At 40.9% G+C, this 15,124-nt stretch overlaps 1 protein-coding gene across 1 annotated transcript in view; it reads left to right on the top strand.

Moving 5' to 3' along the window:
• FER1L6 (fer-1 like family member 6) overlaps window positions 1-15,124 on the top strand; it is a 136,233-nt gene that overhangs the window by 101,228 nt on the left and 19,881 nt on the right. The window contains exons 22-31 of the mRNA XM_075495478.1: window positions 144-293; window positions 4,178-4,288; window positions 6,496-6,657; window positions 7,806-7,989; window positions 8,180-8,364; window positions 9,915-10,037; window positions 10,167-10,206; window positions 11,991-12,106; window positions 13,206-13,337; window positions 14,380-14,505. Of these exons, the coding sequence (XP_075351593.1) occupies window positions 144-293; window positions 4,178-4,288; window positions 6,496-6,657; window positions 7,806-7,989; window positions 8,180-8,364; window positions 9,915-10,037; window positions 10,167-10,206; window positions 11,991-12,106; window positions 13,206-13,337; window positions 14,380-14,505 (1,329 nt within the window). The remainder of the gene's footprint in view (window positions 1-143; window positions 294-4,177; window positions 4,289-6,495; window positions 6,658-7,805; window positions 7,990-8,179; window positions 8,365-9,914; window positions 10,038-10,166; window positions 10,207-11,990; window positions 12,107-13,205; window positions 13,338-14,379; window positions 14,506-15,124) is intronic.

A 15,124-nucleotide genomic window follows, 5' to 3' on the forward strand; every position in this document is an offset into this window, starting at 1 on the left:
TTTCATAGCTGCCTTGCATTTTACCTTGCTCTTTCCTTCAGGAGAAGGTTTTTTTTCAAAACCACTGAACTCTGCATCATCTTGGCTCCTATGACAGCTGTGAAATTCAAATGCATTTGACACCCTTATTCTCCTTTATTTAGGGTAAGGCAGAGTATATTGGGTCTACAGTGGCTGCCCCTGTGGTGAGACTCGCTGATCAAAACTATGAACCACCTAAACTTTCTTACCACCCAGTGTATTGCGGAGATCTCTCAGGAGGAGACCTTCTTGCTACATTTGAGCTTCTGGAGGTAAACTAGACTTTCTTGACCGTTACACTTTTACACCCTGGGATCACAAAAGCAGCCGCGGCATCAAGGCCCATCACCCTCTTGAATTAATGGGAACTGCAACTGGAGCAGGATCATTCTGCTGTTGGACCTCATAGTCCCCATGCAATCTCTGTCACTCCCTCCACCCTGCCAGGGGCCACTGTTCATGCACACACCACTGCCAGCCCCTCACATGCTCTGAGCCTCATTTGCCCGTCACTTGCCCTGCCCTAAATTAGGCTCTGGCCTGAGAAACAACTGTGAAAATCCCACCGCCTTACAATGACCTGCTCTTTGGAGTAGCGCATGGCCCTGACCTTAGCAACCTCAAAGCTCTCAAAGCTTTCACTCTCAGAAAAAGGAAGCGGTGAATAATAAGGATTGGATTAGGGAGACTGAGTTTTCAGATACCCCTAACATATTAAGAGAAATGTTACGACTGCGAGACAAAAGGCAAATTCAGCTTACCTCTGGGGCTAGCCCAGCAGATGAATGAGTGGGGTATATGGTGCCTGGGATTTCAGGGAATTTCAGTGGAATTTGCAGAGCCACCAATTAGAGGAAACTTCTCTGTGCTGAAAACCTACAACAGTTTATTCTGAAATCTGAAATGGGAAAAATGTGGAACTCCGTGACACGTTTTACAGATAATCCCAAGATAAAACAGGCTTTAAAGCATGATGGGCTAATTATGTTCTTGGTGAAAGCCTGAGATATGACACCACATGGAACATTTCCTCATTATGGTGGGTATCTAGGGATAGAGTCTAGTACCTTAGCCATAATTTTCTCATTTTTTGATTGAAATCCACTTTTTGGTGAACAAAGAGAGCATTGTATTTTGTTTTGCCATCTTTTGGGACAAGGGAAGCAGCACTGCTTCTGGGACATATCCAAATATACCCCTAAGTCTTCTCTAGAGAGTTGACAAGAACTGTAAGTAAAGACCCTGCAGTCCTTATTTTCACACTCTGTATTATTCTTCTCAGTGACGACATTCTACAGCATCTCACGTGGCAGATAATAGCAATACGGACATTAAAGAAATTTTCAGGAAAAGATAGATATAAACATCTGCCAGGCTTCAAAGCACTCGCAGAGCTGATGTGCCAGTGGCTCCTTCCAACATCAGGGGATTCCTGATGATGCTCTGTTTGAGGATGGAAAAAAAAAATCTCTCACCACTAATTTATTCTCATTCTGAGCCCAAAACCTTTCCCGTGACATACCGTACTCGATAACTCTGATCTGCAGGTACCATTTGGTTCAGCTGAAGAAGTGTTGTATAAGAAGTCAATGCTCCTTTCTCAAAATGAATGCTATTATGCTGGGTCTTGCTGGAGGGATAAAATTATTCTTATAACAAAGAATCCTGGCATTTAGAAAAATAGTAGACTAAAAAAATACAGACTAATGAATACTAGGAATCCTGATTTTGCTTGAATTGGTCTCCGGATTTACTGATTGGGGTTTTTTTAATCAAAAGAGAAAATTCCCTTGTAAACACAGCTTGTGGGTATTTTCCTCTACTGTCATTTGAGTGCTAGATCATTCTTCACTTCTTGTTCTGTGCAGTTTCACTGTGGCCACGAAGCAAAGTCATTTCTGAGTTATACCAAGCTAATTTCACTGAAAATAACAGAGTTTTACTGTGTAATACAGAAACACTCTCAACTCCACTAGTGGTTGATAGGTCTTGGAAAACTGCAGACCTTGCAATATATCGGAGAACTGTTCAGTTAACCGCAATACTTAAAAAGAACAAAAGTGAAGATCCATGGAATCTTGATTTGATATCAGTCTTAGGTTTTGCAGTCCTGGAGTGCAGTTTAATAAAACTCTTTATGAGGCAGTTCTGTCCGCAAATGTGAGATCTCGCCAGCATTCCTCTCCTAAGCCATGTCCTTGGGAATTAATCCCTTCTCACAGCTGTAAGAGGAGACACAAATAGCTATGTATGTTCTAGTTTAAAAAAAATTAAAATAAATGGTGCAGTTTAGAAATTACATATGCATAAGGCACTGTATGATGCAGATGAATACATTTTTCTTGATCACCTGTCATCAGTACCCAGGTCAGATAATGCAATGACAGTGGGTACCCTGAGATGTGAACTGTGTGCAGGGACATGACATCTGGTATGTGATCTGGTTCAGGTGGTCTTTGCCTCTTGTTTTATTTAAAGTGCCAGTTAATCTATTATGGGGTAAATTTTTGCAGTGTTTAATGTCAGTTAATATAGAGTTAGAAGCTCTGAATATAATAAAGGTAAGAAGGTGGATTTTTAGACAGGCAAGTATTGTTCACGAAGCTGTGTGTTTCTGTTTGGCTTTTTAAACAGCATGACAGAGGTGGCTGATAGAAACCAGATACATTGTGGAACAACAAAACTAGACCTAGATCTCTGGCCTCAAGTTCCACAAAATCTATTAAATGAATTGGTTTGGATTTTTACTGATAAAAGGCAGTAAACATGTGCATGTGAATTACTGCTGTTAATTATATGAATACTCACATATGCTGCAGGTGCTATGCTAGAAGATACGTTTTCCACCCATGTCCTCCTTACCTACACGGTACTAGGGAACACATCCTTTCTTCCTTATGCTAATTAAACTCCCACACAACTGTACATAGCTGCAGGTAACAGACAGATGGCCTAGTTAAAAGAAGCAGAAAACTTCAACTTTACGTGTCCTTTGAGAGCTGTATCTCAGCTGCTTCACCTTTCAACAGTGACAAGTTAGCTTAGGAACGGTGAAGCACTCCAGAATTTGTGTTTCTTTTTCCCAGAAGCCATACGTACAGTACGCTTTGGGTACCGTACTTCATGTGAAAGCTGAGGAGAGTGAGGTTAGCTCACCTGTGAAACCTGTGTTCCTACTGTTCTCTGCTATCACAGCCTGAGCTTCTGGTAGGACTGATCATAGGTGCTAGCTTCAACTCTTTTATGTAGAAATTTGCTAAATCAGGCCAGGCTTCAGATCTGCCCTGCATGGACTGAGGAGGTCATAAATACACAGTTGAAAATTAGGAAGGGATTGGGAAATGAAGCCAGGGAGCTTTCCCACAGAAGGTGAACCAAACAGGCAGCAGAGCCTGGAGCACGGCAAAGAGGCAAAGAGATGGTCAAGCCTCAGAGCTACGCTGGAGCGTGCTCTCCTCCCACCCACCTAGCACAGGGCAGTCGCGTATGCCCAGATAAGCTCCTGAACGTGGGGCAGGCTTATGTGCAATCACGTGCAAAGAACCTAAGTGCTGCCCGCTGCAAGATTTTAGTAGTTGCACAGAGAAGACCCAGCCCTAATGCTGGAGATGTGCTTTGCAAGTTCTCAAATGCTGACAGCATGCAATAATGCAGGACTGCTATTCCATAATGGCTGAAGAGCATTATGTCTGTCTGGCAAATGTGCGGCTTAGCTGACGTGTACTGTCTGTTCACCAGCCTTTTTTAACTAAAATCAGATCTAGAAGTTTCCTGTGGAACTCTTCTAAGCAGTTTTGCACAGGATTTTCATTAAATAGAATTACCATGCTTTCTATTTTAAGAAATAGAATTACCATGCTTCAGTACATGCATGTCTTTAGGGCAGACTATGTCCTGCTAGGACAAAGGAGACTCTTTTTCAGAAAGGTGCATAAACCCAATCTATCGAATACTCTTCCTGCCAAGTGTTTTAGCATCACAGCAGGACAGATAGCAATCCAGGTCACATTCCTCTCACAGCACAACCTGTCTGCTCTACAATGGGTCTGCAAAACTGCATAAAATTGATGTGTTCTACGTACCATTCACAGATACTTCCGATACTGGTTTTATTCTTCAGAAAAACAGCCTGAGTTATGACTGCTTAATTTTTCAGATTCCTGAGTCAGATCCAGACAGACTTCCCCCACTGGATCCACCAGATGTTGGCCAGATTTACCCAGTCCCAGCCAACATTCGACCTGTTTTAAGCAAGTACAGAGTGGAGGTGAGTTACTTAGAATATTTCCGTTTCCAAATCTCAGCTCCTTTTATTCTCTTACTGAACTGTACAGTAAGGGATGATGATTTTAAAATCCCGATCAATAGGAATCACGTAAAAATAGCATATGGATAAAAAAAAAATGTGGTAAGCTCATATCAAATTGATTCTCTGAGGCTGGGCATGTGAGGAGGCGCTTCCACCTGGGGCCAGCAAAGGCTACATCTCAGTCCCTGCCTGCCAGGACGGGACTTCTCCTGTGGCAGAGTGTGGCTGATGGACCTGCACTGTGTGCAGCCCAGGGAAGTATCTGCAGGAGATGGAGAGCTTCCCCTTGCAGCTGACCTCGCTGGAGGTGAAGTTCTACACCAGTCACCTCCCAGGCTTTTTCTGGGTCCCAAACTTCAGCCAAGCAATGTCACCTGCCTGTGTACAAATGTTTGCACCTTCTCTCCCCTCCTCTCTTGCACCATTTAGACCCAAATTCCCCTTATGTTAGAAAGCAGGGAAATGTGGCAGGTTTTCATGTTAGTATAATGCCTGGATGCTGCCCAGCCTCACCACTCGCTGTCACTCATCCTATAGCCTTCATACCAGCTGCTTATTTGCCCATTTTGCTGTGCCAAGTCAGACCCTGCTTGCATAACCTGGTGCCCCTTCCCAAGAAGTACTCATTCGGGAGCCCAGAAGCAGTTCCAGCTTTGCCTTCAAAGATCAAGCTACTGAGCTGCTGAAAAGGAGAGAACAGTTGTTAGCTCTGCTGGATCATTTAGTTAAACTCTTGTTCTCTGTACATAGGAAAGAGTTTCTGTTAGCAGTTTTTTTACACCCAACCCTGCAAGGTAAATAAGCCCATGAACTACTCTGCTGATGCTAAAGGGACAACTTAAATCCTTAAACTTATGTGTTCCGCTAAGTATTGTGCTATGAAGGCCTTCCCACTGCCTCTGCAGTAGGATTGCTTTGTGCTGCTTGTACATTTTCTATTTTACACTGCTGTGACATTCATCCCAACCAGCTCTAAAGTACCCAGCTTAGAAGCATCCTCACTGTATGCTTCTTGTTTGGACAGCTGAGTAGAGCAGCCACCCTCCCAGAGTGATTCAGATCTTAAAAAGAAATAAAATCCAATTTTATACTTTGGAAGTGCATCTCTGTCTCCCTTGGTTCTGGAGGGAGCCCAGGACAACTCCGCTCCTCAGTCTGATACCTCAGGCACCTTAAAATTGGAGAAATTGTATCCAGATCCAGATAGTTAAATTGCTATGAGAACAGGTCTACAGTTGAAGTGCATGTATATAAAGTGAAATATACATATTCCCCAAATATAGCCTTTCTGGAGGGTATCCAGCAAGGAAATAACACAGGATGAAGATAACACGACTGTTTTTGTCAAGCTAGTATAAACTAATACCCCATGCTGGTGGAAATGTAACTATGGAAGTGTGCCCTGATTTTAACTGGGAACCTCTGTCAATGGAGCAGGATCTCACTGACCCTCACTCTGCTCCAGTGCCCCTTGCCACTCCCTGACTCATACAAATCCCCAGTCCTGCCAGCCTTCAAGTTGTCCACAAAGCCCCTCCACGCTCCTTTTTGGTTCCAGTCTTCATTTCAGGTTCATGAGATTCATTCTGTCACCAATAGTAACATAACCATCCCTCGCTGCCCCAGCCCTTTCTTTCAGGGCCCCCCAGCATGTGCTGTATAAAGTCCCATTTTTCCTGCAGACCCCTATTTTACAGACCCTGTCTGCTCCTCATCCTTCAAACCAGGAGCATGGTCCTTTGAAGGAAAGCTGCTTGGAGACCTCCACCATCCATTGCAGACCTGAGGGCTAGCTCAGCTGGCAAACCTCTATTAATCACCTCTGCTCATACGGGATTTGTTTGCTCCTTCAATAACTCTGACACTTTAAACAAACCAAACCCCTGCTGTTCAGATGGATAGTCCCCTTGCCCTGCTGAAAAGACAGCTTTGCAAACATGATTATTATGGCTTGCTGTTGGCAATAACTTCTTGGTAACAGTTGGATGTTATTAATTGCTTTAACTTCCACCATAATCCTGATGGTTATTGGATATCAGATTTAAGTTGTTTGGTTTTTTCCTGCATTTCCAAAGGGATACGAGGTGATGGGATTCCAGCAGTGGCTTCCCCCAGACTGAGTGGTCTCTGCAGGCTACCGATGTTTCTCTCTCTGCCCACTACAGGTCCTGTTCTGGGGTGTTCGAGAGATGAAGAAAGTCCAGCTCCTTTCTGTAGATCGCCCCCAGGTTCTCATTGAATGTGCAGGGAAAGGAGTGAAATCCTCTGTCATCCAGAGCTACAAGAAAAATCCCAATTTCAGTGGCCTTGCAGACTGGTTTGAAGTGGTGCGTACAGCATGCTGCTCCTTACCTGTCCGATCTCTGGTTAGGCAAGGTGTTAATTACTAATTTCCTTCCTTTCTTGTCAAATAATGTCCTCTGTGTCTTGAAGAAATACTAAGGGACATCAGTTCTTATGCAAAAGCTACTGATTTGAAGATGCTTTAGAAGACTTCTGCTACAACTATATGATAAAAGAAGATGATGTTCTTCATCTTATGTCCCAAATAGGCAAGGAAATATGTTGTAATCAGATTTTTACTGATAGGTTGGAACTTGTTGGCAGATAAAAGAAATATTTTTAGTACTTTTTCCTCCTCCTTTCCCATTTTGCAGGGTAGTGCTGAGTTTCCTTTATTTTCTTTCAATTCTTTTAATATTCTTTTGTGTGTTACTGGGTTATTAAGGGGATTGATCATTTCTGGCTCATGAGCTCTGGAACTTTTCATACTGAAACACTTGCTGTTATGGACTGGAAATTTAATTATCACCTGTTGGCTGGGTTATAAGAGCTGGTACTTTCAGTAGACGAATGTCAGCATCAGAAAAAAAGAATCTGTTCGATTTGCTAGCATCAAGAGAGAAGTTTATTTATAAGACAAAAGGATATCAAAACACTAACCTGGATACTGAAGTACAGTTGCTACAGTATTTTTAGCTTCTGTTGTACATCACATGCCCAAAGAGCTGTTTTTCCTTTTGTAATTCATCCTATAAGGCATGTAACCACCCAGTGTCCACATCTCATGGTTGGGCAAACTGAGGCAGGTAGGGTTAATAGCCTTCAACACAGCAGCAGTGGCATTAAGACTTGTAACTTCCAACACAGCATTCATTCCTTCTAAACGTTCCTAATTCTCCCAGTTTATTCTAACAAGAGATGCTCATATATGACAGCATGGGACTTAACTCAGTAGCACAGTGCATACGGTCCACTCTATTCTTAAGGACAGGGCTTTCTCCAGACTTTCCAGAAAACCATGGACAGAACTGTATTGCCTATACTGTATGCATTTTGCATTTTAAGTATGTTAATAGCTGAGGAGGAAAAGGGAGGGAAGAGTAAAAGTCTCATTGCTGTGCACAACAAATATTCTATACATGTTCTATATTTTCTAGCAATTCTCATACTGCTGTCTGTCCTCCTCCACTAGGAGCTGCCTGAAAATGAACTCTTGCATCCACCACTAAGCATCTGTGTGGTCGACTGGAGAGCGTTTGGGAGGAGTACTCTTGTTGGAACACACACCATCAATTGCCTTAAGCAATTCCTATGTAAGACCCAATTGGGTCCTCAAGCTACACCAAACAGACTAGACATTGTAGAAATTCAGAAAGGTAAATGTCCAATCCCGACCCCAAATAAAAAGACAAAGGATCTACTCAGAGGCTTAACACCAGGCACATACTTAGAAGATATGCTTTATTGTGTTGAGTGTAGTTAATGATATGACCATTTGATGATCACCAAATGTGATTATAGCACTTATGGCAAAATCTTACCTAACTTGCAAAGTTTCAATTTCAGCTTCACCTGAGTCATCCCAGTCTGCTGAGTTATCCCGAGAAGAACCATTTTTAGCTGATCACATCTACGCCGAGGTGGAGCAGGGTAAATGTACAGTGGTAGAACCAGACCCATATCTTGCAACACTTCCTGCCCCTGAACCAGAGCACTCTGCCTCTGAACCAGGGAAAGAAAGAAAACAGAAGGTGGGTATAGCTGAAGCTGCCAGCTAACTTTCTGTTGCAGTCTTGCAGACTTTAGCCCTTCCTTATAAAATGGTAATCTCTTACTTATCTCAGGATTAGAGATTCTAGGTACTGATGTTAATACCCACGCTGTCTTGCTAGCCCTTGAGAGAACTAGCTAGCAATGCGGCTTTGACCCCACATAATTTCATTACTTCCATTAATAGATACTTCCTTTCTTTCCTTTTGTGCTAGATATTCATCTCATGGACAAGTACTACTGGAATAGTAGCATTTTTGCTTTTCCTGGCTTTGAATTATCTCCTTAATTGCAAAACTCTCCTGTGAATGACTGTTCCCGTGTCCATGGCATTTAGGCAGGGATGAAAGCCCCCTTGTATAAGATGCTGTACAAACGTGGAGCAGAAAGTCTGTATCCAAAAGATCTTATGGTCAAAGTATAAAACTGGTGTCAGTCTGTCAGTAGAAGAAGATTGGAAAGTACAGGAAAACAAGGCAATTCTGGTCAGCATGGCATTTACAGTACAGTATACGCTCTAGATTGTACACATTATTTTTTGTTCAGATGCACATGCTCCTCCCTTCTCTGTGGTTTCTCCCATCACAATCATTCTGTTATTAACAACAATAAAAGTAGAGGACGCAGGACTGACTTTCATTTCAGAAGCTGTTTCTGCAGCTACATAAAGCATGCTTCTTTAACGTTTGATAGTGGTCAGATGTTTCCAGCATCCTTCATAATTAGGAGGTGAAAGAAACTGCAGGGATGTCTTGTTCCCTACATGTACACACCAGTCTGGATCTTTCATCTGGTACAGAACGATGTTAATGTATGACAGCAAAGTATAGTAAGAAAAGAGTCCTAAAGGGAACCCTGCAATTTAACTATCTGTGTTATATTAATTATCATTCCCACGTATCTATCATTCCCAGTTATCTATCTTTGCTCCAGCCTCCCCAGCCAAGATGACAACTCTCTGTAAGGGTTGAAAGGATGAAACACTGTTTAACAAGGGCCAATCTTTAGGCAAGAATGAAGTTAGTAAGATGTGCCACATGAGCAGGTGATATTCAGGATCAGATTTTAGCTTTTTGTAAGAAGAGAACAGTTGAACTGCAGCAACTGTTAGGACTCTTTCTTCTTCCAAAAGGCAATAAAGTAATAATGGGAGTTCTTAAAATACTTGCAGACTTAAGTGGGAGAAACCAATTTGTATCTGAATGCTCACATCCCTTAAAACATCATTACCTATTTCCCTGTGTAGATTTGCCTGTTGTATGTGTTGCTCCTGTGGCAATGTTCAAAGTTTCTCAAATGTTCAAAGTTTTGTCATCATCAGTAGGTAATATAGAGATAGCTTTACTAATATGATGATCATGATGAAGTGTCTTGGAATAAAAGACAAAGACTCTATTCATATTGCATTTTATTTAGCTCTTGGAGGTTGACATTTTCTTCACAGAAATCTGTTCATGCTTGATGTAATGAGTCAAGTGATTAGTTTTAATCGGTTCTAGAGTTCAACAGTGTTTTCCCCACGCTTTGGTAGGATATGAAAAAATCCACCCGATGGTCAACAAAGAGGAGAAGAAGAACAACTGCAGATGAATCAGATGAAAATGTTTTTGACTGGTGGTCAAAATACTACGCTTCTGTGCTCAAAATGCAAAAGGCAAGTCACCCAGCATGCTCAAAACTCATGGATGAGCAATGTTGTAAAAGTAGATTTACTGCTGAATGATTCCTTTTCAGTATTACATTCATAATGAGGAGTTTGTCCATCATCTTTTTCTTTTGAAAGGCAAAAGGAACTTTTTCCAGTGAGGGAAAATCTGAAGACAGTAAGTAAATTATTTGCATTTTTCTATTATTTTGGCCTACTAATACTTTGTTTCTCTACTATTTTACCATCCACAATTAATGTCTGGTAACAGACTACTGCCAGTATAAGGGATTCTTTCCTCTACAGCTGATCAGATGGTGGGTAGGTTAAAACTTCACAGGCAGTGTTGGGTTAACATGAGTTTCCTGTCATTCAAATCTCATGCACAAAGATTTGCAAAGTCAAAGTCCGAAATGACAAAAGGTGGAGATTATCCTAATCTTAGATTGCATTTGCAACAGGTTCAGAAAAAGAAGCTTCTCTCAATTTTGAATCCAATTCAGGATCAATGATGTAGGAACAGCTTCTGCTAGGAGACTCCATACTCATGTGTGTTACTTCCATAGCTGAAAAGCTTTGTGTCTAGCTCAGGTTCTAGTAGAAAAATTTTTGTACAAGAACCTAAAAGAATTGGCCAGAAATAGGCTCTGTGTATGTGTATGTATATATGTCTCCATATATGTATGCTCCATGGCTTAACAGGTGCTCCCACAAACAGAGCTCTAGAAAATTGGGGGTGTTTTGGACAAATGTGACTGCTTGAGCAGACTGGGAAGGAAAACAAATGTTTACTGTTTACACAGAGCTGCTATTCAGAATTAAACTATAACATCTTCCCATGCCAGAGCTGACTGCACTTCACCAGTGATTGAGGTGATTTCTATTTTAAAGGAGGTGTTGAGATTGCTCTGGATGGAAGACATGACCTAAATGTCAGATGGTATCATTCTGGAAATAGCAGCTGACGGTGTTTCAGTGATCATCAGGGCTGCTGAGAGATGAGGCAGACATCATTTTCTGAGTGAAATTCACTTGTCCACATGGAGGAAATATTTAGATAGAAAATGTTCTACAAAGGTGTGATGTTCACTTACAATTAGAAATTTACTTGACATTGTGACATCCACCCACATGCTATTCAGGCAATTGTGGCATATTGTTTTTGACTGATGACTTCAGATCTTGTAAATTCTCTTCTGATAGTTTTTGTTACATATTTTCACCTATGATGATAAGCATTATACATACAGGACAGCACTGATATAATATATACATATATATATCTCTAAATATTTATTGATATCAAACACACATGAACTACTCAAAAAAATGAAAGTAAAGTGAACTCAAAATCCAGATTTCAGCCAAAGAACTGAACCATCTCAGTGCCATTTTTTAGGGCTCACCCTCTATTTGTTGCAAAGTCCCCTTTCAGTGTCTGGAGTCTAGCTTCAGGTTGGTCAGATACCTCCTCCCATTTCTCATACTTCTGAGCTTTCCCAAGGTGAGATACACTCTGTTTTGTGATGCCTTTGAGCAGAGAAGGACTTGGATCACCTGATATCTAAAGTACCAGTCAGCCTAAATAGCGGCTTCCAGTTTTAAATGAGCCTTAAATTTTTATGTGAAAGCTGTTAAGACCTGTTAGTTTGCATCTGGGAGGAGTCAGAGAGAAAGGAAAAGGGTGTTCTGGAAGATGGCCATCAGGGAAGGAGTGATAGAGGACACCATCACACTTGGTCCACCAAGCTCATCATGAAGACTGTTAGCCACAGAGAGGATAAAATGTCACCTCTCTGCTTGGGAGGAGCGGTGGGAAAAGAGAGGACCCTATGCTCGGGAGTAGAAGAATGAATGGAAAAGGAGTGAGGGGGAATCTTCAAAATGTATTTTGCATCCTTATCTGAAGCATTTGATGTGGTTTGCTCACTAAAAACCTACATGGTCATGAAATCTTTGCAGATAAGCAGAATTCTGACCACATTGCATTGCTCATAGAAGAGGATCCAGACAAAAAGAAGAAGGATAAGACATCGAAAAGGAACCAGAAAGAAACGCCAAACCTAACAACACTGCAGGTAAGAGAGAAGTAAGGCTGAGGGGTAAGGCTGTTATTCACTGTCTCCCCAAAGCTGAGTTTAGCAATACCCTCCTTACATTTATTTCAGACACTTTGAAATGAATAAAACACACAAAATGATAGTGACATTGCACATCAGCATATGGGGCCCAGAGGAAACCAGGGTCTCGTAGGGTGGATGTGGCCTGCCTGGCCTTAGACCTTCAATTTACCAGTATGGAGACACCCAGAGAGACTAAGTGAAAATTCAGTTTTGTTGTTCACCTGTAAAACGCTGAATTTGGAAATTCCAAATTTTGTGTTGGAAATATTACAGCCTATTAAGAAAGACTTAAAAAAGAGTATGGCAAGCATTGCTACAATTGCTAGTGCATCCTCCCTGATGGGGAGGTGATATTCAGCTCAGTAGATTTGGTTGGGTAATGACAGAAGGAATTCAAAGAAAACTATATGGGTCATGCAAAATGACTGGAGAGATGAGGAGGTTTGAAAAGATTAGGACTGCTTGGATTAGATTGTAGCTGAATAAAGGGGAATTTGAAACTGCTGTTTCCATTTTTTAAGAGATGGCCCTAGTCTAGGCCCTTCGATTTCACACTGAATAACACTTCATAAATTACAGGGGGAGAGTGTTGAAAGAAAAAAACATCTTTTTAAAAATTATTTGGTCTTTTTACCTATCCTAAAGCTCTGTCCCCACAGCACTTTGTTAGCGTCTGTTTTGCTTTCATGTTCTGACACATTAACATAAAGAACGGGTCAGTACATCAAAGGCACATTGCAGAGAGGAAACAGAAGCAAAGAGCAGCACATCCACACTGGGCTTATAAATGTTCATTCTGGCCCTTCTAGAGCTAGTTCTACCTGCTGCATTAGCGTGCTGTTCCAGTAGTGGGGAAGGACTTTGATTAAGGACAAACCTGCTCCTGTTTTAAGAGGGGAATTAACTTCTTTTCCTCAAGGACTTTTGCAAAACCTTGGTTTTATTAAAATCTGTATTTTGAGTCAAAACGGATTTCTAGTCATCCTGTAATAAGAAAGTTGCTATAAATACATTCACTGCACCACAAAAAATAAGCATTCTCCTATTTTCAAAGATTTATGAAGGAGACTTGGAGAGTGAATTTAATAACTTTGAGGACTGGGTGAAAACTTTCCAGCTCTTAAGAGGAAAATCTAATGACGAAGTTCATGCTGATTCTGAAGACAGAATAATAGGAAAATTTAAGGTGAGATTTAAAGTTGATTAAATGGGTAATAATTGAGAGACTTTATGTTTTCATGCATATTTCAGGTATACCAAAGATGAAGGAAAAAGACATTGACAGTTTGTTGTAAATAAAGTTTTCTCCTTTATTGCATCTAGAGTCATATTTTTCCTTTCCCATTATTTGATAGATGAAAGCAGCATCCAACACCAGGTGTTCACTGTTGTTTTGAAACAAGGAATTACAAAAAAGTTTCAAATCACAGAAGGGGAAGAAGAGATATATTATGTAGTCCAGATTCCGCTAATGCAACTTTATTACTGCACTATCAGTTACAGCACCTTATACGTAATTTTCAGGAATTTAAATGGAGGCCCTTACAGCTACTCCAGTTGAAAACAATTGCACAGCCTGATCCAGGGCACCATTAGGCAATCTGAAAATGTAGTTCAAAGCATGAATAATGTTAGTAGGATTTCAAGCACTTTGTAGTTTAGAGGAACTGATTAAACTCATTGATACCTCTATTAGTTTGCAATGCAAATTTCTGTTCAAATTACTTGCTAGTTGCTTTCAGGCAGTATGAGCTACTCAGCAGCGTGAGTCAATATTGATTTATGTGAGTTGTATAGTGGTTGCAAAACTGCAGTTGGATTCTAGTCACACTGTTGTGAAACTAACTCAGTGGAATTACCCATTTGCAAATATACAGTTAAGGGCAAAATATTATTTTTAGAATATTAATACTAAGAAAACTAGATTTAAACCCCCTGTGTTAGTCCTTTAAATAATAAAATTATTGCAAGCTAAGAGCATGCAAGTATTTCTTGCAATCATCTAGATGTGATGATAGTACCATGTCATAGAGCAAAGACATTTTAAAAGATGACGTTTAGGTGCCCTGAAGCCTGTGTTCCCTTTGAGGGGTAACACAAAATGTGTGGTGTATATGTATGTGCTGCAGCATAGGCTGCATGAATGATGTTTTATTTGCATTCAAAGGGTTGCTTTTGTATTGTACTTGATCTGTTTTCGAGGGACATAAAAGCCAGTGTATTACCAGGGCTCCTTCTGCATATACCCAAGTCCTGAGGATGGCAGCTTGCTGGACAGAGGGCAGCCCCGCATCCTGCAAGGAATACCACCAAACCACTCTGTCAAAGTCCTCATCAGGGTTTATATTGTGGCAGTAAGTAGACAGATGTTCTTCTAACCTCAAAATAACTTCGACGTTTCTCTTCAACTCAGTGTACCTCTTTGCAGTGAAGCTTCTGAAAATCCTCATCCATGTGGTAGAATTTTTTTAATCATATTTCATACAATGTTTCATGTTGTAGAAATGGGTGTTCAGAGTAGAAAACATTACATATTCCTCATGATAAATCACAAGACTGGAGAATCACTTTACTTGTTCAAACTGAAAACTGAAAGGGCTAGAGACATAACTAACATAGTATGGACAACCTGTTCCAGCCACATTATGCAAATGCCGCCAGTTTTAATCAGTAGAGTTATTTCAAAATGACACACATTTAAACAAAGCCTTCTCAGTAAGGGGGAAATGGGAGCATATTTTTTCAGTGCTGTGAATTGCATATAATCAAAGTGGTAGATGTGGTGAATAAGTTATGGGGTGAAGAAAGAGGTAGAAATATAGAGGACAAGATGAAGAGTGTGATGTCAGAAGTGAAAGGGGTAGAAGGAGCTGGTATTTCAGAGAAACAAGAGAGCTGCAGGTGATCTAAGAGGGGAAGAATGGCATGCAAAGAGGCGATGGCAAACAAAACAGAAGAGAAGAATAGGAAGAG

The sequence above is a fragment of the Mycteria americana genome, chromosome 2 (assembly GCF_035582795.1).
Source record: "Mycteria americana isolate JAX WOST 10 ecotype Jacksonville Zoo and Gardens chromosome 2, USCA_MyAme_1.0, whole genome shotgun sequence".
Lineage (NCBI taxonomy): Eukaryota > Metazoa > Chordata > Aves > Ciconiiformes > Ciconiidae > Mycteria > Mycteria americana.